General features: G+C 34.9%; 1 protein-coding gene across 1 annotated transcript in view; it reads left to right on the top strand.

Moving 5' to 3' along the window:
- The first annotated feature begins 7921 nt into the window (after positions 1–7921).
- The window catches only part of LOC126717022 (receptor-like protein 53), a 44115-nt gene continuing 29279 nt past the window's right edge, over positions 7922–22757 (top strand). The window contains exon 1 of the mRNA XM_050418172.1: positions 7922–8485. Coding sequence (XP_050274129.1) covers positions 8311–8485 — 175 coding nt within the window. The 5' untranslated portion in view covers positions 7922–8310. The remainder of the gene's footprint in view (positions 8486–22757) is intronic.

The raw sequence follows: 22757 nt of genomic DNA, 5'->3' as shown, positions 1-22757 counted from the left end.
CGGGCTTACGTCTATGAACTCGTTCGTCGTATCTAATTGCCTCTTGGGTGGGCTCAGGACCGTCGCAGTACCAATGTATGGTCCTCGGGTTCACCAACTTAGCCCAAGTCCTTTCCTCCGGCGTAGTTTTCCTGCAAATCTTTTCAAGGAAACTAAACTCCTCAAGGCTGACTTGTGGGCGCCGTCTACCTGCAGAGAGAGACGATCAAGATATACACATAAAAATGGACGGATATGAAAAGCTTTACAAAATTAAGACGGATGCATACACGATTGATTTATCACTGCCCAAGTTGTGTCGACGGGCATGTACTCCGTCTCCCCTGGATGGCTCATCCATCTGTCACCCTCCAGGAAGAAGTAGTGACTCTTCCAGTCTCTATTTGAGTCTGGGGTCTCAAAGATCACCTTCAACAAGGGGCTCCGACTAGCAAAACTATACATCCCCCTTGATCCAGAAATCTCGTCTGGACGGTAACAGTGAAGAAATTCACGGACCGTCAGTTTCCTTTCCCCATTTGACATTGCACCGTAAAGAATCTCCATGGCTATGAAGACCCTCCAGGCGTTAGGGGATATCTGGGTGACGGACAACCCTAGATACTGTAAAAGTTCCCTATGAAGTGTAGAAAGCGGGAATCGAAGTCCAGCCTTCAACGCCTGCTCGTACACTCCGACACCGTCTACCCCTTCATAGTAACACTTCTCCGACGCGTATGGTAGACGGATGGAAACATAGTCAGGGATTTGGAAGTTGGTTCTGAAGGTGCTGAAATGTTTCTCCCTGATGACGGATGTAAACCTATGCACCGTCCACTCTGGCAACATGATGAACTGCCTTAGTCCATCAACACCTACAACGGACTCCAGTGCTTGATCCCCGTCGTCATCAGAACCCTCTATTTCAACTATCTCCACATCCTCATTTGTTGAGGATGAAGAGGAGGTAGACGGACTCCTATCTTCGCCGGGGCTCTCTTGGTCTTTATGACCGAATGGGTATACATCCTCGTATTCCGTCCCATCACGAACCACCGACTGGTTACTTGACGCACTAGACATTTCCTACAATTGACAATGAAACCTAAGACCGACGGGTTTGAAAGTATTGACGGGTATGGAAAGCCTAACAACAATGCATGGACGGAAATGTAACTTGACTATAGTATGTTAGAAGCACTTACCAAACTTAGCAGAGGAGAGGTGACGGTTGGTGTAATCAGTAGATGCTCGTCCTCGACGGATTACTCTGACAAGGTTGACGGCTTCGCTCTGACAAATGATTTCTGAGTGAAAATTGAAAAATGAGAGAGTGAGGCGCCTTATATATATAGGAGGTGCACGGAAGACGAAGCGACGCTTCGATCCTATACAACGACCATTCAGAGAGTGACACGTGGCATGCTTAATAAATGCTGACAACCTGTCAGTACGTACCAACAGATTTGTACCCGTCATGTAACCGTCAACTGGATGAATCTTCCTCTGACGGGTTGATCCATCTGGAACCGTCGTCCTATCTTGCATGAATCCGTCATAAAATGACCGTCATACCCATACGTAAGGATCGTCACCCCATTGATCCTTTGACCTAAAAGGTGACGGACCATTGGGGTGAAGGGGGCAACTGAAGATGGTAAAATATAGAGCCTGATGGGCCTACCTTAATGGGCCTGACGGATCGGAACTGGTGGGCCTGTATAAAGATGATCCCCTGCACTTTGAAAGCCCATTACTGACAGACGTAGAAAGGGCCCATGATCCGAGGTCCATATCGCCTAGAAAAGCCTTAAGAGCCAAAAATGGAAATCCTTGCTCACCACGCTCAGAGGAATTTGTATTAGAGTCCCACATGGAAAAGATTTGGAAACCAAGAAGAAAAGTCAACCCTTTGCCACTATAAAAGGCCTGCCACCCTCAGAAATCGAGGTACGCTTTTAATTGACCCTCTCTAACGCTCTAAGTAAAAAGAAGAATTCTAACTTGACCGTCGGAGAGCTTTTGGCCGGCACCACACCGGTGCTCTCTGAAGGACTTCTTTCGATTGCTTCTGTCGTGCAGGTTCGCATCGAGTCGCGAGTACGGTGTGACCCACTGGTGACAATTTTCTACGTCATCAACAACAATTAAAAAAATCCCCACACACCAATAAACCCATCTTGAGATATAAATTATTAATAGAATCAAAGAAATAAATAAATAAACCCATCACTTTGCCGATGGGATAAGAGAGAGTCCTAGAACTCTCTAGGAACAAAGAATGAGACTGAAGATTGCCATTGAATTGTGATTCCTTAATCAATCCATGTCCGTCTCTCAGAAACAAAACTTATACACCCCTCAATCAATCCCCGTCTATCTCTCAAAAACAAAATTGTACACCCATTCCTATTGCCCATTCATCATCACTGTGAGGAATAACATTGGCCTCCGCCCATCCTTTGGCGCCAATGGTAGAAGCAATGTATGAAAGTCTGGAAACGTTCAATATGTACATGTGAAGCTTCTTAAACAATGCCACATTACATAATCTTTTTCAAACCTATATATACCACAAACCCTTCTCTCATATTTCTCGTACAAATTCCTCAAACCGTAATATATATATATACTTATTTTCACATTAGATATTGAAGTATATATCTAAAATAAATAAATAAAATGTTTCAGTCCAAGTTGGGAATGTTAAAGTAGATGAAGCCAGGGACATCATATTAACAAGTCCAAACAAAGATAAGCCTTCAGATCAGCACCAACGTACCAACACTAGAGTTCAAAGTGGCACACGTGCTGACACTAAACTAAACGCTGACGTTTTGTTTAGTGATTGTCAAGCAAAGAACACCAAACGGTGTCGTCCCAAACTATATAGCCTTTGGTTCCCAAAAAATCTGTTACAGATACAGCGGAGCATGTGGAAAATTCTGTTATAGGAGTCTAAAAAGTTTGCTACAGGGTTTCTTGTCTTTTAATTATGGTGTTATTAATGTATTAGTGAATCGGTGTGAGTGCGTGGAATTATAAACAGTTTTTACAAATCTTGTGAAACAGTGTTGCTTTGCTTCAATCTCTATCTTTTCCAAAGATCAAAGGTTTACAATTTTTCGAATTAGAGAAAAAAAAAAAAAAAAAAAAAAAGCTTTTTGACCATAATTGACTATCAAACTTTGTTTAGTATTACTTTTTGGCAGTGTTATACACGTTGGTTCATTGTTTTACTATTATCTTCTCATATTGCTAATCAAAATGACTACTTTTGTGCAGCGTTATTCATGTTCTCTTTATCTTTATGAATTAAATTCTAGTTCACTGCATTGGAAAAAAGAATTCAGTGTGCATGGCACGATTTTAATCATGAATTCATAGAATATATATATATATATATATATATATATATATATTAATTAAAACATAATATTTCTAAATGTTTCATAAATTGAACAAAAATTGTGTATCAAGAACTGTTAATCAAAATTCAATTGTAAAACTATTATAAAAAGAAGTATACCTTAGAATTAGTTAAGAGTGTGGGATCTAATTAACTCAACGGATAAAATTTCTTATCAGGCAAATAATAGATTTGTGGTTCAAATTGCACTTACATCAAAACTAATTAGTGTCTTGACTTGATAATAGAAAACAATTATCATAAAACGAACACTATAAATTTAAATTCTATTATATTTATAAAAATAAAAAGTAATAATGAAAAACAATTAGGTGAGATATCTACTTATGATAACCATGATTTTTAAACTTTTATTATATTGATAATAGATAGATAACCTTAAGTGACCTTCCATCATGAAAAATTGATAGAAAATGAAAGCAAGCTAAATAATAAGATATAAATGATTAAATCTTGTATAAGAACCATTGATGACAATTGAATCGCACTAGCCAGAATAAAAACTTATTTATAGAATAGTTTTTTTTTTTTTTTTTGAGAAAGTATTTATAGAATAGTTAATATATTCTTCTAAAAAAATAGTTAATATGAATTAGATAAGAGTAAGAGAATTATAGATATATAATTCATAACCGGTTATTATTTTTTAGAATTTAATTCTATCAAAACTTATTATAAAACACCATACGAGATTTTCTAGTTTAAAAAAGAATGTTGAGTTAGTATGTGATTGTAAGATAGTGTAGTGGGTAAAAATTAATTGAACTCAACTACAACTTATTTTGTTTTCTAGACTGAATAGACTCACTATAGTTCCAAAAAGATAAATGTCCATAGGGAGCCTAGGGCACCTCCAAGCATAAACGTCCATAAACAGCAATCCATATAAGAATCTCCCAACATCATGTCATTGAAGTTAATTATGATGAACGGTGGCATGCATTTTTCGAAACTATAAATCTTGAAGTCCTTTTTTATCTTTTATTATCGTTTAATCTCTCAATATTATGGTTATAGCATGGTTTTTTTTTTTTAAAAAAAAAGATACTAAAGGATTTGAACCTATACCACAATATCTTTATACCTAATGCATAGAGTGTGTTATATGTTTTACAATTAGTGGACAACCAGTCAAAGAAACCAAAATTAGGGTTAGAAAATTACATCCTCTTCACTTTTGTCTAGGAGACTTTGACTATAAAAGCTACACTACACATTTTAATCAATTGATTGAAAGTGACCATAAGGACATGTTATTGTCCTTGAGAGGTAGAAGAAAAGCTAGTCAACCTAGCTTTCATAATGTGATATACGTAGTAACTTATATTATAATCTCTTTAATGGGGTCTTTTAGAGCATTTATTAATTAATTATTTCAGAAAAAATTTTATGAGAAATTGAAACAACGATAAAAAGTACCCATTATTTTTTATTTTTTTCATAAAAAAAAATTCTAAAATGGTTTATTAATAAATGTCCTAAGGGTATCTATTAGCAAAATCTCTTCTATTATTTTATTATTTGTTAATATTTTTGTTAGCAAATTCAATCGACATAGGAAGAAGTTTCCAAGAAAATTAAGTGAGGTCACATTACATCCTCAAAACTTTTGTCACTTTGTTGGAAAAGTTAATCATGCACTATGGTCTTTATGGTCAATATATTGTGCCAAAATTAAATCTCTTCTATTATTTTATTATTTGTTAATATTTTTGTTAGCAAATTCAATCGACATGGGAAGAAGTTTCCAAGAAAATTAAGCGAGGTCACATTACATCCTCAAATCTTTTGTCACTTTGTTGGAAAAGTTAGTCATGCACTATGGTCTTTATGGTCAATATATTGTGCCAAAATTAAATCTCTTCTATTATTTTATTATTTGTTAATATTTTTGTTAGCAAATTCAATCGACATGGGAAGAAGTTTCCAAGAAAATTAAGCGAGGTCACATTACATCCTCAAAACTGTTGTCACTTTGTTGGAAAAGTTAGTCATGCACTATGGTCTTTATGGTCAATATATTGTGCCAAAATTAAATCTCTTCTATTATTTTATTATTTGTTAATATTTTTGTTAGCAAATTCAATTGACATGGGAAGAAGTTTCCAAGAAAATTAAGCGAGGTCGCATTACATCCTCAAAACTTTTGTCATTTTGTTGGAAAAGTTAGTCATGCACTATGGTCTTTATGGTCAATATATTGTACCAAAATTACGGCATTGAAAATTTTAGATAATTAAAGATAGCATTTGACTGATTTTACCTATAGATGATGACCAAAAACTGCATTATTTTTGTGTAGTGTTGTTCATATTACTTCCAATATTATCTACTTATTACACATACTATACTATGGATTCCAATATTTTTAGATAAGTAAGTTTTGGTCCTAAGGGAGAGGGGAAGAGGAGATTAATTCTCATGTTAATATTATCTTCTTACACTCACTATTTATTCCTTTTAAATGAAATTACTGATGGGATTAGAAAAAGACTAATAAGAAGAAACTTCCTAATCTGTTAAGGACAAAGTTTAGCTACAAAATTTGTTGTAACCTAAGGTTACAACCTTACTCAATATCTTTTTATTAGAGGTGAATTTTGACAAATCCATCATTGGGTTACATTTTCTTCTTATATCCTTCATGCTTGCAAAATTTATAGAAAATTAAAAATTAATAACTATATCATCAATAAATTGTTTAAATTTCAAGTTTTTGTAGTTTAAAATTATGCATAAAATATAATCTTTTAGATCTTATAGTAAATAATATCTGATTGACACAAAATTTGACATATGTATTAAGAGTGTAAAAAACATACAATCTAACGGTTAGATTTTCAAAACGTGTAGTAATGTTAATGATATTGAGTAAGGTTGTAGCTTTAAGCTATAACCAATTTTGTAGCTAAACTTTGTCCTTCTGTTAATTTCTTTTGTTAATTGTTTGTCTTTTCTAAAATATTTCTTTATTACATGCTTTTGTAATTAACGCATCTTATAATAACATGCAGATTAATTTGAAATCCTTAAAATACCTTAGAACCAGATATGAAAGGATTATGCTCTAATATGATCTTGAAAAAGTGAGCAACTTGCAAATTAGAAATTCCGTGAAATTATATAATTAAAAAAACTTATTGACAGCTTTTTAAATTTTTAATAAAAATTTTCTCAAAACTTTTTTCATATAGTTTATTAACAATTGGCTTAAGCACAGTCTATTAGCAATTTCCCTAAAAAGCCCTTGTTAACGTTATCCTTTATAAATTTATAATATTTGTTTGTCAGAAGACATTTTTGTCTTGCTTGTCATGAGACATTATTGTATTTTAAACGTAGAAGAAAAGCTAGTCGAGTCAATAGAATCTAGCTATCATGATTCATGACGTATTCTATATTTTCTTATTTTACAGACTCTTTGATATTTATCTCCCGTGTCTCACACGTCATAATCTTAGTATGATGTACAGTTCTTTTAATTTTTCTTATTTGATAGAATAACCACTCTGAGATGTGGACCATGTGGTTGCACATGAAATCATGTGTATTGATTTGGAATGCCATTGAAAGATTTTTTTTTTTTTTTTTTTTTTTTTTGAGATAAAAGATATAATTTTATTTGAGTAAGAGAACTATAACCAAATTACAAAGTCTGGGCATTGAGAGAAATTTTTGTTTGTTTGTTTGTTTGTTGTAGCGTTATAATTTAAAATCATAGTCGGATTGTAAGAAGCTAACAAGCAAAAATTGAGATAAAAAAGCTATATAGATAGTAGAATTTTTTAAAATCAAAATTTATTAGTTTAAAATTATAATTTAGTGACTGGAATGTAACACAAAGAACTATAACCAACTAAATATTAAATGTTAGGGGGAATTCATTTTTCTATTTATAAAAAGGATTGTCCTCTTCATATTTTTATGGTTACATAAAGGAAATTTTTAATCTAAAGCCTTCTAAATATAAAGAACTTTTTAATATGTTATCACAATCGTGTGTGGAAAGCAATTCTAGTCAATATTGATGGCTCATAGATTCAATTATTTCAGACCTTTCAAATTAATATATTTAAAGCCCTTGAAATCCAATTCGATTTAGACCACAAAAAATAATATAAATATCCAATTACCTTTAGTCCTTTCAAATTGTTGTGTGTGTATAAATATCCTCACATGTCATTAGTTCTTTATCTGCTCATAACACTTAAGCAACCCAATTTTCCATTTACTTCCTCTGTTGTAAACATGTCGAAAATGAATCAATACCTGCCCTTATTCCTTATTGCCTCTTGTTTGTTCTTCATTTCACATTCTCAAACCACTTCTAATACTTCCTCTCAACAACGTTGCCTCCCAGACCAGAGCTATGCTTTGCTGCAACTAAGGCAAGAATTTGTTGAGAAGAGATTGCATTCTGATGATATATTTGATCTGTTAGATTACAATGATTACTATAATGTTTCATATCCAAAGATGAAGTCTTGGAAGGCAGATAGTGATTGACTGATTGTTGCTCCAGCTGGGATGGGGTCACATGCGATGCACACAACGGCCACGTCATTGGCTTAGACCTCAGCAAAAGCTGGCTTTGTGGGCCTCTCAAGTCTAACAGCAGCCTCTTCAGGTTGCGTCATCTTCGAAAACTCAACCTTGCCCTCAACAACTTCTCTTCATTCACCACAATCCCATCTGAGTTTGGGCAGCTTGTGAGGTTGACCCATCTTAATCTCTCTCGTTCCTTCTTACATGGCCGAATCCTGTCCGAAATTTCAAGGCTCTCCAATTTGGTTTCACTTGATCTCTCTTTCAATTATTTTTATTACTCTGTTGGTGCTGGCTATTATTATCATAAAATTTTGAATCTCAGAAGAAATGATCTGGAAGCACTTGTCCAGAACATGACATATTTGAGAGAACTTCATCTAGACTATGTGAACATCTCATCGTCACTGCCTCAATCCCTGGCAAATTTGTCTTCCTTGACATCTCTTTCTCTGTCTGAGTGCATTTTGCTTGGCGAATTTCCCTCAGATATTTTCCTACTGCCCAAGATACAAGCCATTGATGTGTCAGGTAACAACAATCTCACTAGTTTTCTTCCCAATTTTCGATCTGGTAGTTCCCTAAAGCAATTGCGTCTTTCCTACACGAATTTTTCTGGGGAATTTCTCGAAGCAATCGGGAACTTTAAATCCTTGAACTTTTTGGATCTTTCTCAAACCTATTTTTCCAGGGAATTACCCAATTCAATTGGCAACCTTGAACACTTGAGCCATTTGGATCTTTCTGGGTCATTTTTTCTTGGGGTATTGCCCAATTCAATCGGCAACCTTAAATCCTTGAGTCATTTGGATCTTTTTGGAACAAATTTTCTTGGGGAATTGCCCGATTCAATCGGCAACCTTAAATCCTTGAGTTATTTGGATCTTTCTGGGGCATTTTTTCTTGGGGTATTGCCCAATTCAATCGGCAACCTTAAGTCCTTGAGTTATTTGGATCTTTCTGGGGCAAATTTTTCTGGGGAATTGCTCGATTCAATCGGCAATCTCAACTCCTTGAATTATTTGAAAATTAGTTCAACTGAATTTTCAGGGGGAATTCCCCCTTCTATTGGGAACCTATCGCAGCTTACTTCTCTTTCTCTCTCGAGGAGCAATTTTCATGGCCAGCTTCCATCCACATTAGGAAATCTTGCAAAACTCACTTATTTAGATCTTCGCTATAGCCTTTTCTCCGAGAAAGTACCATCTTCACTAGGAAATCTTACACAACTAGAACAATTAGTCCTTTCATATAACAATTTTGAAGGCAGGTTCCCAATTTCACTGACAAATATTACCAAACTCACTTGGATAGATATATCAGGAAATCAATTGAAAGGGTCAATCCCATCGGAAATAAGTAGACTTACTCATTTGTCTTCCCTTTACTTGTATCAAAACTCACTCACAGGGGCTATCCCCTCTGTTTTGTATACAATGCCTTCATTGTCTATACTATATCTATTTCAAAATCAGCTTACTGGCCCCCTCCAATTCCAAAATATCTCTTCATCACAATTAAATGTCCTGAGATTGAGTAGAAACAAATTGGATGGACCAATTCCAAGGTCAATTTCCAATTTCACTAAGCTACAATGGCTATATCTTTCTTCGATCAACCTAAAGGACAAGATGGAGTTAAACATATTCTTCCAGGTTAAAGAGCTTCAAATTCTGGATCTTTCAGGTAACAATTTGTTGGTTTCAAAAGAAAATATCAATTCAACCCACCACAAATTTTCAGATTTGTATTTGTCTTCTTGCAATTTGCGTGAATTCCCTGATTTCCTAAAAGCCCAAAATGAATTGAGTACATTAGACCTTTCCAACAACAAAATTGAAGGTAAAATACCTAAATGGTTTTGTAATGTTGGAAAAGGGACGCTACAATCCCTGAATCTTTCTTTTAACCTTCTCAGCGGTTTTGAACAACCGCTAAAAGTTCTTCCTTGGAAATCTATTCGCATTTTAGATTTATGTTCCAACATGTTGCAAGGGTCACTCCCAATTCCCCCATTGTATACAACATATTTTTTTGCCTCAAACAATAATCTAACCGGAAAAATCCCTCAAATGATTTGCAACGTGAATTTCCTCGAAGTCCTTGATATATCTAACAACCGGTTGAATGGTCACATTCCACAATGTTTTGGTCACTTCAGCAGCTCTCTTTCAGTATTGAATATGAGGAACAATTGCTTTCAAGGAAGCATGCCTAAAACATTCATAAAAGGATGTACGTTGATGACATTGGACTTCAGTCGCAACAAAATACAGGGGAAGATTCCACGATCCTTAGTGCAATGTCAAATGCTGGAGGTCCTAAATCTTGGAAATAACAACATGAATGATGCATTCCCCTTTTGGTTACAGTCTTTGCCAGAATTACGGATTCTTGTCTTGCATGCAAATCGATTCCATGGCCCTATTTGGAATCCTCATACCAAGTTTGGCTTTTCCAAGTTACATGTCATCGACCTCTCTGACAACAATTTCTCTGATAGGCTACCTTCAGAATACTTTAGAACTTGGAATGCAATGCAAATGGTTCCTGCCAAAGATAAAGCACCACCAGAATACATGGGAAGTCAATCAAATTATTATGAAGACTCAATGACAGTGGTGAATAAGGGGTTAGAAATATTTTTGGTAAAGATCTTGACCATCTTCACAGCTATTGATCTCTCCAATAATAGGTTTGATGGAGAAATTCCAAATAGTCTGGGAAACCTAAAGGGACTAATTGTACTCAATTTATCAAGAAATAGCTTCATGGACCGTGTCCCGTCATCATTAGGGAACCTAACCGCACTTGAATCTATGGATCTTTCTCAAAACGAGCTCTCAGGTGAAATTCCTCAACAACTAATAAGTCTCACATTTCTTGAATATTTAAACTTGTCTCAAAATCAACTTGTTGGTCCAATTCCCCAAGGTGGACAATTTTGGACGTTTGAAAATTCCTCTTTTGAGGGAAATTTGGGATTGTGTGGCTCTCCGTTGTCAAAAAAATGTGGACATAGTGAAATTCCAACTTTTGAACCAAGCAAGGAGTCATCTTTTGGAGAGTGGTTCAATTGGAAAGTGGTAGTGATAGGATATGCTTGTGGGTTTGTAATTAGACTGGTTACTAGACATGTCATCATATCAAAGAGGCCAAATTGGTTTGTGAGAACTTTTAGAGTGAACCTGCGAAGGCAAAGATAATTTGAGTAGACTTTTAGAGGCCCTAGAGGCACTTAATGTGGATTTATATTTTCTGTATTAGCTGTATTTCTGCAATAAGATAAGCTTGGCTGAATGTAATAAAATAACTCTTATGGTAGTTTTGTTATATTTCTGAATTTTGTTATATTCTCATAATAACAAACATATGTTTCTTTTTGTGAGAACTTTTATGTTGAGTTTGCACAATTTTAGATGATTTTTATTTATTTGTTTATTTATTTTTGAATATGTTTAGATGAATTGAAGTAGACTATTTGAGGGAATTATCAATTTTTTTGCGATTTTAATGATTGTAGTTGCATAGTGGCCAAATTATGATCGTTTTGATCTAACAAATAACTATATATATGTTTTTTTTTTTTTAATGGGTTCGGTTTGAATTCAGTGTTCTCTACATTGGACTTGATAGGATGCTGCTATATGTCCAACAATTACCACATGCCAGCATCTTATTAGGTCAATGCATAAGACGCATTGGACTTAAGCCTCTTCCTTCTTTTACCCCACACATATTGTCCATGGTTTTCTTCTTCAAGAGTCTAAGTCTTTAAAATGAGTTTTTACCAGTTGAGCTAATTGGAATACATAGAATTTCTAATCTTATCTAATGACTAATTAGATGGCAGTGTTTACACCAATGCATAGAAGCATTGCCAATGCTTTATGGTTTGGTCCATACATAACTTGTATCTTTGTGTGGGTCTTTTTTTTATTTTTTTTTATTTTATATATATATATATATATATATAAGAAATGCATAACTTTTATTAAGAAGAAGATAAAAATATTACATCTTGAATCAAAGCTAACTCAATGAAAGTAGGATTTTCCTCTATCCAAATTACAAAACTAACAGCACTCATAGTATGCTGAGCTAAGAGGTGTGCAGGGCGATTGCCCTGTCTTCTCACATGAGATACCAAGACCTGTTGAAAATCCTTGAGCTTGTGCCTGATCCCATCAATAATATTCCCGATAGTAGCTGGTGACTCACAATACCTATTTATAGAATCGGAGACAACCTTCGAGTCACACTCAAACACAATGTCAAGAAAGCCCATATCCTAAGCAAAAGTTACTCCTTCCATTGCTTTCGCTTCACACTCCAACGGCCCCAGTGGACAAAGTATATCTTTGTGTGGGTCATTTAAGGAAGGGTTTGGATACAGCATTTTAAAGTCTGCATTTTCAAGCCGCGAGTTTCAGCTTTTTCTTTTTTTTTTTTCCTGGACGCGCTTCTGTCACTGTTCATTGTCCGTGAACAGTGATTTTATGCTTATGAACAGTAAAAAACAGAGTGAACAGTAATTTTTCACACATTAAAAAATTATTTTGCTACAGTGTTTTCAGTTTTCAGTTTTCAGTTTCAGCAAAAATAAGTTTTATCCAAACGGACCCTAAATGACTTTTAAGGAGCATATATAAATCATTGATTTTAATGTAGTTAGCAAAGACCCCGATGAAATTAACTAAAATATAGTTTCATTTTTAAATCAGGCACAATTAGGCCACATTCTTTATATAATTGTAAACCAACATTAGTACATGATGTTTAAGTATATTTAATTACTAATATTTTATTTTTAAAATAGATTTTACGACGACGAGTTAAGTATCACAAATATATATATTTTTTTCCCCAAGAGTAATTGAGGTCCACTTCTTAGATGCATTGGAGAACCTATTGAATTCTGTACTTAACTAGATCGAACAAGCTGGAGAATGTTCATGTAGAAGAATTTCAGAGTTATGTGCCTACTATGATGGGAAGGTAAGCAGAGCATTTGTTGAATTTGCATAAAGAGTTACCAAAATTTTGTATGCCCCGACTAATTTTAACTCTTTTTTCTAAGTTCGGATTCTTAAGAGTGGTTTTTTTCCCATTTGAAAAGGTTCTTCGTTGATTTTCAACTTCATCACCAAATTTTTGTGTCTTTTTATGTTTTCATTATCTTGTTTTTGGGTGAGTTACGATGGTGGTTGAATTACATATTTGCCTTATCTATATGGGATTCATATTTGGGAGGAGAATTTATCAAAGAAAAGTGGGTTACATTTTTGAAAAATTCTAAAACCACATAAAATGGCACAATTTATATCACAACTGATCAAATGATAGACTGTAAATAGTGAAGAAAATATTGTGGGGCTGACAAGCAACCCATCATAGTCTAACGCAGGAACGAAGCCTTTCATTGGCTTAGGGGCAATGGCCTCCCTAAATTAAAAAAAAAAAAAAATCAATAGTATATATATAGCTACCTAATTTTTAGCAATATGACTCAATAAAATTAAACTTGCCCCGTCCCTCAAAAAAAAAAAAAAAATTTCCCTTTAAACCAAAGAAAAGGCTCATAAAAAAAGAAAAGAAAAGGCCCATAAAAAAATTACTGATCTAAAATTCAAAAACAAATTAGAAAGTCCAAAAATGTTAACTCAACAACAAAATCAATAATAAAAAATTAAAGAAAACTTAGCCCAATCAACAAATTTTACCAAATAATTAGCCCAGCCCTTAAAAATATTTGAAACAAAATCAATATGAATCTTACATACTAAATCATTCCATCAAATTCCAAAAAAAAAAAAAAAAAAAAAAAAAAAAAACCTAAACATGAGAGATAGATAGTGAAAGATGCAGCAGCTGTAAGCTTGAGTGTTGAGACTTGAGCTCTTGACAATGAGTGTCGAACTTGTTGGGCTACCGAGATCGAGCAATGTATGAATGCAACAACGGTGAGCTTCTTAGATCCAACAGCTAAGGGAGTAAGGGACGCAACAACAGATGGTTTAATTGTGATTTGATTTGATTTCTAGACTTCAAGTAGTTTCAAATAAAAAATAAGTAAATTTTTTAATTGTGATTTGATTTATAACTGAGATAGCACGTGAGGAGTTTTGCAAAGGTTGTATAAAAAAAATAATTTTTTTTCTAAAACCAAGATAATGGGTAATGGTTGTAATCCACTAACTGTGAATATGATGTTTTTTCACTATTTTTTGTTTGTTAACCTTTTCTTTAAGAAATATTTGTTTACTTAAACTTTATTTATATTTTTTGTTTTGGTTCGTGGGGCATATTTATTTGGTTTTTTTTGGTTATGGATTAATTTCTAGTAAAGTATATTTGTAACATATGAAAATAACAAAGCATCTTAAAAATAAATAAATAATTAATTAATGGTTTTACTTCAATGAAATCGGTACTAATTACTTCATAGTAGCATAATGAATATAATGAAAATAGATGAGCTTACATTAAACTTTTCCCCCAAGATTCGATTTCCGGTTCCGTTCTTGCTCTAACACGTAAGATATGACAAAAATTGTAGTAATTTATGTGGTACTAGAACTACTCTTATATTTTTACAACTTTAGTTATGGGATTGAAAGAGTATTAATTAAGTATTATGATACTCTTCCTCGTGAGGCTCGTGTAAAAGAGATAGAAGATGAGGTGATGTGTTTTTTGACCACAAGCTATGGACGTGTAATTTCAAATAAAATCAATGGTTTTTAGCAGTGTTCATTCCATTGTCTGCCACAATGAATGTATTGAAACTTTTTTTTTGAGAAGGAATGTATTGAAACTTGTAGATAGAAAATAGAAAAAAATGCATATTAAGTAGCGCTCAATTAGGCAATATTATCCATGTTGATTTTTCTACTGTTAGGATATGATTGGTAATAATTTTTGTTTTCTATTTTCAAAAAATTGTTTTTTATTTTCAAAAAAATTGTTTTTAGGAATAGAAATAAAAAAAACAATTTTCTTGTATTTTTAAAATCAAAAAACATGTTTGGTTAGTTGAAATTAAAAAAAAAAAAAAAATACTGAAATATATTGTTACTAGGACTCGAACTCTAACACTAGCTCATCTGCTTACTGTTATGACCAGTTTAGATGGAGGTGAAGGGAGGGGGTAGAGTAGAGTTGGCCGGAAATTGACGTCGTCTGGTACTAGACAATTTCACACCAAGGAAATCTGATCATATTTGTCCACACATAAACACTATATGGATAAGTTGATTTGCATGCCTACTGACTTCTAGGTTTTCTTTTCTTTCTTTTCTTTCTTTTCTATGCCAAATGCTTTTGGGATGGTCGTAAATACTTTTTTGATGCTCATAATTATGTGATAATCATCAGTGACGTGTTAATTTACCATTTGGTAGACCCAAGTTGTAATGCGTCTTTAAGTTCACCAATTTGGATATTGTAGACAATTCTAGCTGATTTGATATAGCAATTTCCTAGTGAATTTGAGGTTTCCTCACATCAGGATGTTTATTGCAATAAACGTCAAAGTGTCTATGAACTTGAGGGAATGTTCCTTAGATGGTTTGTTTGACTTTGCAGTTATATGACATAAATTTTTAAGATTTTTATAGCTTAATGTGACAATTGTTCCATTATGGTTTGCAGAGATTCTTAAGAAGCAGTTTAAAAATTATTCATCCCTCTCACAAACTTGGCTGTCAAAATCGCAATCTGGATCGTAGGATCGCACGATTTTATGATTCCATCTCACCAAAACATTTAAAATCGCACTAGGATCGTAAAAATGGTAGGATCGTACGTAGGATCGTGTAGGATCTTATGGGATCCTACCGATCCTACCAAAAACATAATTTTTTTTTATGGGGTAAATTTTTTGTTTTAATGAAGCTTTAAGGGTTTTTATTTTTTCATGTTGTGATGGTATGACTTTTTATCTTTTATTTTATAAAATTATGTCAACCTAAGCAAATGTTTTCTAATTTCTAATTCACTTGTAATCAAAATGAAAGAATGCTTCATCATTTCTAAATGAAGAATTTGACTTGGCTTTGCTGCATTTTAAGCTATAGTATTGTTAAATTTGTTTGATCAATATACTTGTAGGGATAAGAGCCCAAGATTGTATATTGGGCCTTTGACCTTGGCCGAGGACTTTAGATGGTCCGAGGACGGATAAACAGTAGTGAGGGTGTTAAGCTCAGAATCCCATGAGTAAGATGCAAGCAGAAAGGCTGGGAAGGTGGTCCGAGGAGGAGTACCTCCTTGGATGAACAAAGCACAGATCAAAGGCATACCCTATCGATTAGAGCGGCCTTCCAGGAGGCCCTACTAATAGGGACATGTACTGTAGACGTACAAAAGGGATGGAGGCTCAGGGGTGTCTAAGGAAAAGCTACTGCCACTGCATTAAATGCTCTACAGCTAACTTTCTAGCCGCATTTATGTGGAGAGGACCCCTAAATAGTGCTGCCTAGGTTATTCCGACTCACAGAAGGTCAGAGAGGGTGATCGATGGGACAAGCACTTAAATAATAGCCTAGATGATCAACAAATGGAGGGCCAAGATCAATCAAAGGGGGGTATATAACGTGAGGAACCCCTGAGAAAAAGTGGATTGAGAAATAGAAGGGAAAAGACGATAGCATCAAGAACTAATCCTGTAATCCAATCTGAGAGAAATATATAAGAACTGATCTTCTCGGACTTTGCCGAGGACGGTTTTCTTTGAGTATAAACTCGTTTATTTTCATTCTCTTGCCATCCGAATCTATTTTGGTGTTTGTCTAATTCATTAAAGCCTAGTTTTTCCAACACACTCTCTATAAATTCATTGTTTTGGGCTTGTTGGGCTTGAGTCCATCAACCTTTGGGCTAAGGACTCTAGCCAGGTCCTTACAATACTAATTTTGTGTTCTAATATTACTAAAATATTTTTTTTATATAATTTTATCAGTTATGCTTGTATTTGTATATTGATTGATTGATTTTTTTGAGCACGCTCTTTAATTATTGCTGAGTGGTATAACTTGAATAGTTGAGTGAGAAATTGTATCTTGATGTTTTTTACAACTCTAGCATACAAATATGTAATGTCTACATAGATGATGAAATGGATGATGATGATTAGGAATTTAGGACAGTGGTTATAAGAACCTTAAAATAGGAATAATTAAATGTTCACTTCACCTTAATATTCATCTTGCTTTTGGATTTCATATTGTAGTTAGCTAGTTTCCATTTGCTAACTTATTTTGGATTTCAAATTTGGAACTTAGAACTTAGAAATATTTTCCATATGTTTTGATAAATATTTTGGTTTTTGGTTGCTAATTAAATATTTATTGAACTTTTTAGATACATTGGGTCAAAACTTAAATATATTTGTTTCGTTAGTATAGACTTAGCGATGTATGACATGCAAATTACATCATATGATGCAAATCTAAGTTTTTTTATGGATGAATTTATAATTTACGTGATTATTCAATATACAAAGCCATTATCAATGTATTTTTTGCTTTAAATTTGAAAATATGTAGGATATTACGATTCACAATCCGATCCTACGATCTACGATCCCACCTACCTTCAACGATCCTACGTAGGATCCCGATTTTGACAACCTTGCTCACAAACCCATTCAAAAGTGAAAATAGTTCAGTCCATTGTGCCAATATGGGAGGTTTATTTTGGTCACATCCATTCACTGCTTTTTATGAGTGTGTTGACATTTTATCTTGCTGGTTATTCATTTGATGAATTTCTCCTTGGTGTTCTAGAAATATGAAAGGACTCAAATGCATGAGGTGACAATGCCTTCTAATCCTGGCAAACCACCTCCACAGGATGTTCTTAAAACTCTCTCACTAAGTCTTGAATTTGAGAACAAACTTTTTGAATTTTGTGGTGAAGCAGAAAACTCTTTGACTAGGACTCCATTTGAGAAAAAAAAAATGTAAAGTTAAAGCAGTCAATGACATCATCAACTGAGGAGGGAAATTTTTTTGGACTTGGACATGTTACCCCTAATAATATAGATGAAGAACCTTTGAAGAATGCTAAAGAAAAAGAAATAATTAAATCTTTGTCACCACAAGTTTCAATATGTGAAGAAGATGGTCCAATACTCACTGAAGGGAGAAATACAAGTATTGAACCATTGTCTTGAGGTTGAGTAAATGTGGTCATCAGGAATTACTGAAACATTAGATCCAAAGGTAATTTATCATGAGGTTGCGTGTTTATCCTCTTGGATGTTGGGCCTTTTCACTTTTAAGCATAAGTTTTCTTTTGATCATGCGATATGATGGATCCTTCGCTAATTTGCTAGACATTTGTCATGTGTTCTTATAATCCATGTGTTGTATTCAGAGTGCAGATAAGGAAACCCTCAATCTTCTATGGTTGCTAGCCACATCTCAAGCTGTTGAAGATATAAATTATGACTCCTTTGTTACCTGCCATTGAGAAGGTGCTAGGGAAGGCTAATATGGATTATGAGAACAAGGCTCAGAAGGAGCATCAAGACTTTCTTGATTCAATTGCTGACTTGATTGACTTTGATGGCCTGAGAATCTTGTGGGCACAAATTCCAAAACTGAATCAATGGATCTGCAAAATCAGAATTGTGTTCGTGGAAAACAAGTAGGGGATTTTGTTTTATCTGGGCTTGGCAGCTCAGAATCTGTAGTTGTCAACACTCAAGAAAAATGTACAAAACTAATTGGCATGACCTTTTGCAAGAACCCCCCATTGCAGACTAGACAGATGGGGCGTTTGAAATTGTTTTAGTTACACTTACCATTTAAATTTCGACAGCTCATCAGGTTGCACCTTTTAATTTTGGATTGCATGCAATTTCTCCAAATTCTTTTCTTACTGATGCTTTGGTAGAAAGGAAAAAAAGAAGAAGAAGAGAAGATTTTCTACTTTTTATGTTTTTTTTTTTGGGGGGGGGGGGGGGGGGAGGGTTGGTGCTGATTGATCTCATCTTGAAGTGCATGTTTTATAATATGTTTGACCAACTTTTTTCTTTTTCTTATTAGGGACAGTTATGGATGATATTCTCCCTTTCTTTGATGGGGATTGTCAAGAAGCAAAAGTCATGGACAGTCACACTAGAATTAGTGGCTCTGATTCCGATCATTTTGTCTTGGGCATTCTTACCCACTATCAAAACAACGGCTCTTACTTGTACCTCTTAACACCAATATTATCACCTCCTTCTATAGATAGTGTAACAGATGACTATCCTGTGATGACAAAGGTTTCCTAGAACTAGTATTTTTTTAATCTATCTGCTAAAGACTTTAACTAAATGCATTCACTTCCTATTATTTATTCTTCAAAATTTCCAATGTATTACTGAAAGTTCAAAAACGTGTACAAAAACACTTTTGAACGTTTAGACCCCCAAAAACCAACTTAACCAACACAAGCAATATGTCAAACAATTAATGTGCGGAAACTTAACATATGCTATAATCTGAAATTGGTTAAACAACCATCTAAGCCATAATAAAATAAACCACAGCAGATAATGTAAAGGCAGAGATAGAGAGGAAGGAAGATGCAAACACAGCGATAACACCAGATATGTTATCGAAGAGGAAACCGAAGACCTCGGCGAAAAACCTCTCCGCCGCCCTCCAAGCGGTAATCAATCCACTAGAAAATATAGTTGGGATACAAGGACAGCAATAGACCCTCCAAGCCTAGTCTACCCAATGCACCTAAGCCCTCCAAGCTTCTTGCTCCAACGAGGTTGCGCCGAACCTTTTTCTTCTCTAGCTTTCCGGATTCCGCTACTACACCGTAGCATCAACCAATAAAGATTGGCTCCTTCCTAACTGCTTCCCAGAACTCCAAACGACTGTCTCACAGAGATGATAATGGTGAGAACCAGGTTTGGTATAAGGCCTCTCAAGGATTTGACAATGGAGAGGAAGAGAGTGAGGGAATTTGATGAGACTCTAAGGTAGAGATTGTGGGTGAGGCAATCTGGTTTTTCTTTAGGGTTTCTCTCTCAAAATTCTCTCTGGAAGCTCTCTTTCAATCGTGGGTTAAAAGGGTATTTATACTGGAGTGGAGAGGAATGCGAAACGTCAGGTTTTTCCAAAACAGGGGTGGCTCGCGGCTTGACCTCGCGGCTTGACTAAGTCGCGAGTTCCAGTCGCGAGATAACCGTATGGCCAGTTGTCTTGTTTTGTCCTGTTTTGTCCTGTAGTGCTCCAGCTAGCATGACTGTTCATCTTCCAGCATGCTTGGCACGTGTGCAGATTCTGGCGGGTTGAAGCCGCGAGTCCAGCCGCGAGTCCCAGCCGCGACACTCTGTTTTCTTGCACACTCTTGAGCAATCTTCACTCTATCTCACTCACTACCCTTACAACAATCCCACCTAAATACAGGGTTACTAAATGCTGAATTACAAGCAAATTTGGCACGGAATAAAGCCAATTAGATGGTTGAATAAATTCAACCTTACAATTACCTTTTGGTTTTGGATTTTCAGGTGCTTCTCGTGGGAACAATGTAGCGTCAGTGAAGCCATAACTTTTGAAAGGATGTATTATTTATGTGATTTATGTGATTCATATGATTTCTAAACTATCTATTGAGTTTCATATGTCCCCTGTAAACTAAGCAACCAACCCCCTAACATCACTCAAAATTTCAAATATCCAGTTGTTGTTCTAATTTTCATCAAAGTAGGAGCAAATTATGTACCACTCGCCACCCCCCGAGGCCAAAAAAAAAGATACAACCAAAGCTCTCTTCACTCTTCAGCTTTTTCTCCTTCTCAGGTTCATTAATTTGTTGTTAATTCAATGATAATTATAAATGGTAAGGCGCTTTCCGAAGTTTCAGTGAGATTAGGGGTTTGCTTGCTCAGTTCTAAACTTTAGGAAGATATTGTAACTTTAGGGTGAATGTTTGCAAGCTACCCTATTATTTTTTGGGAAGAATAACATTTGCATTTGCAAATGAGAAACTTCTTATCAATTCTATGACACTTTGTTGGTTCAGCTAGAAGTTTGATTAGTTCACAAAGTTCTTTGCTTGATCATTGTGAGAAGACACAGAGCTTTTTTCCTGATGATTCCAACAATGATATGCCCGAATCTGGTTCTAGATCTCATGTAAAGCCTATTTTGGAGCATTTTTATCATGAAAACCCCAGAAACCTTAATGCAAAAAGGAGTGCATTTGGTGATGGTGGAGGAGGTATTGCAAAAATAAATATCATGCACTAATTCCTCACAAGACATGTCTCAGATTTCAGGACCTCACAGGAAATCAAAGCCTACTCCACTTAGGCTGTGTTTGGTTCGCGTAAAAGCATTTCCGGAAAGGAAAACGTTTTCATGTGTTTAGCTATCACAAAATTCGTTTTACGGAAAATTAATTTCGGTGTTTGGTTCATTCAAACATTTTTACAAAAAATGCATCAAATCCGGCAAAAGAAACAAAACCCAGCAAAAGAAAATGAATCAATTCCACACTCATTCACAAAAGAAACAAAACCCAGCAAAAAAATTCATCAAATCCGGTCAAATTGAGATCGCGCGACAGAGGAGAAGATGAGATCGCGCGATGAAGGCGACATCGAGTGGAGGCGAGATCGGTGCGATCGCGCGATCATCGATCGACGAGTGCGCTCGTCGGACACGCACCGCTCGATCTCATCGATTACGATCGTCGATCGCACCGCTCGTCAGCGCGGTGCAATCGTCCGACGAGCGGCGCGATCGATGACCGGTGCTCTCCGATCTGGGCTCTCTCTTCTCTCTCTCTCTCTTTTTCCGAAAATGAATTGAAGTGAAAATAAGGGTGTAAAATAATTTCCGGGTCAAAGGTGTAATTGTTGGTCAACAGGAAATGATTTTCCGGAAAATTTTATTTTCCGTTACTGCCAAACACGCGGGTTTGGGGGAAAATGATTTCCTGAAATCATTTTCCCCCAAAACAAACGCACCCTTAGTCAAAGTGGGTTACAGGACCCTGCAAGGGTTTGTGGTGGACAACAATTGACATGGTTAAGTATAAAGGTATCAGACTACTTTTTTTTTATGTTCGATATTTTTGCAAAATTAGATGTACTTTTTAAAATTATTTTCAAAAGATATGTTATCTCAAACCTAAATTCCCATGGCTATTTTTTTTTTTTGCTTTATGTTTTCTGGAGAACATTCCTATGGGTTTGTATGCATAATGTTTTCCATGAATATTCAAAATACTCTTCCATATTTCTATACCCATAAATATTTACGATATGATTTTGATATACTTTGCATTTGAAGGTTGTTCTTTTTAAGTAAGGAGTTTGTACTTTCTCATACTTAGCACTTGGAAATTTAGTTGTTATGACGATAAATATTTGAGTTTATCCAGAATCAATTTAGTTTGTATAGGTATAGCACCATCTTACCTTTGCCAATGTCAATACTGTCAAGTCAACTTGACAGTATTTCAAGATCAGGGAGAATTAGAGAGAAAATCTTTGGCTTCTTGGTCTTTTCTAGGAATATGACAGTAAATTTTCTTTTCCTCCTGAAGTTGTTTGGTGATGAATTCACTACCTCTAATTTAAACTAGTAGTTTCTTATCAAATTATGTACTGTCAAATATTTAAGAATTAGTTGTTTTTATTTTTTATTTTTTATAATTGGTTAACTTATGTATATCACTGGGATAAGAAAATTTTCAATACCTGCTTATAAAATTAATCAAGGTCTCTCTCTTTCCTTGGGGAATGCATTGGATTATGAATCCATTGTGGTATGTCTTGGTATAC

Source organism: Quercus robur, chromosome 3 (assembly GCF_932294415.1).
Source record: "Quercus robur chromosome 3, dhQueRobu3.1, whole genome shotgun sequence".
Classification (NCBI taxonomy): Eukaryota; Viridiplantae; Streptophyta; class Magnoliopsida; order Fagales; family Fagaceae; genus Quercus; species Quercus robur.
The sequence above is the reverse complement of the archived record's forward strand: the minus strand, read 5'-3'. Positions and strand labels throughout refer to the sequence as shown.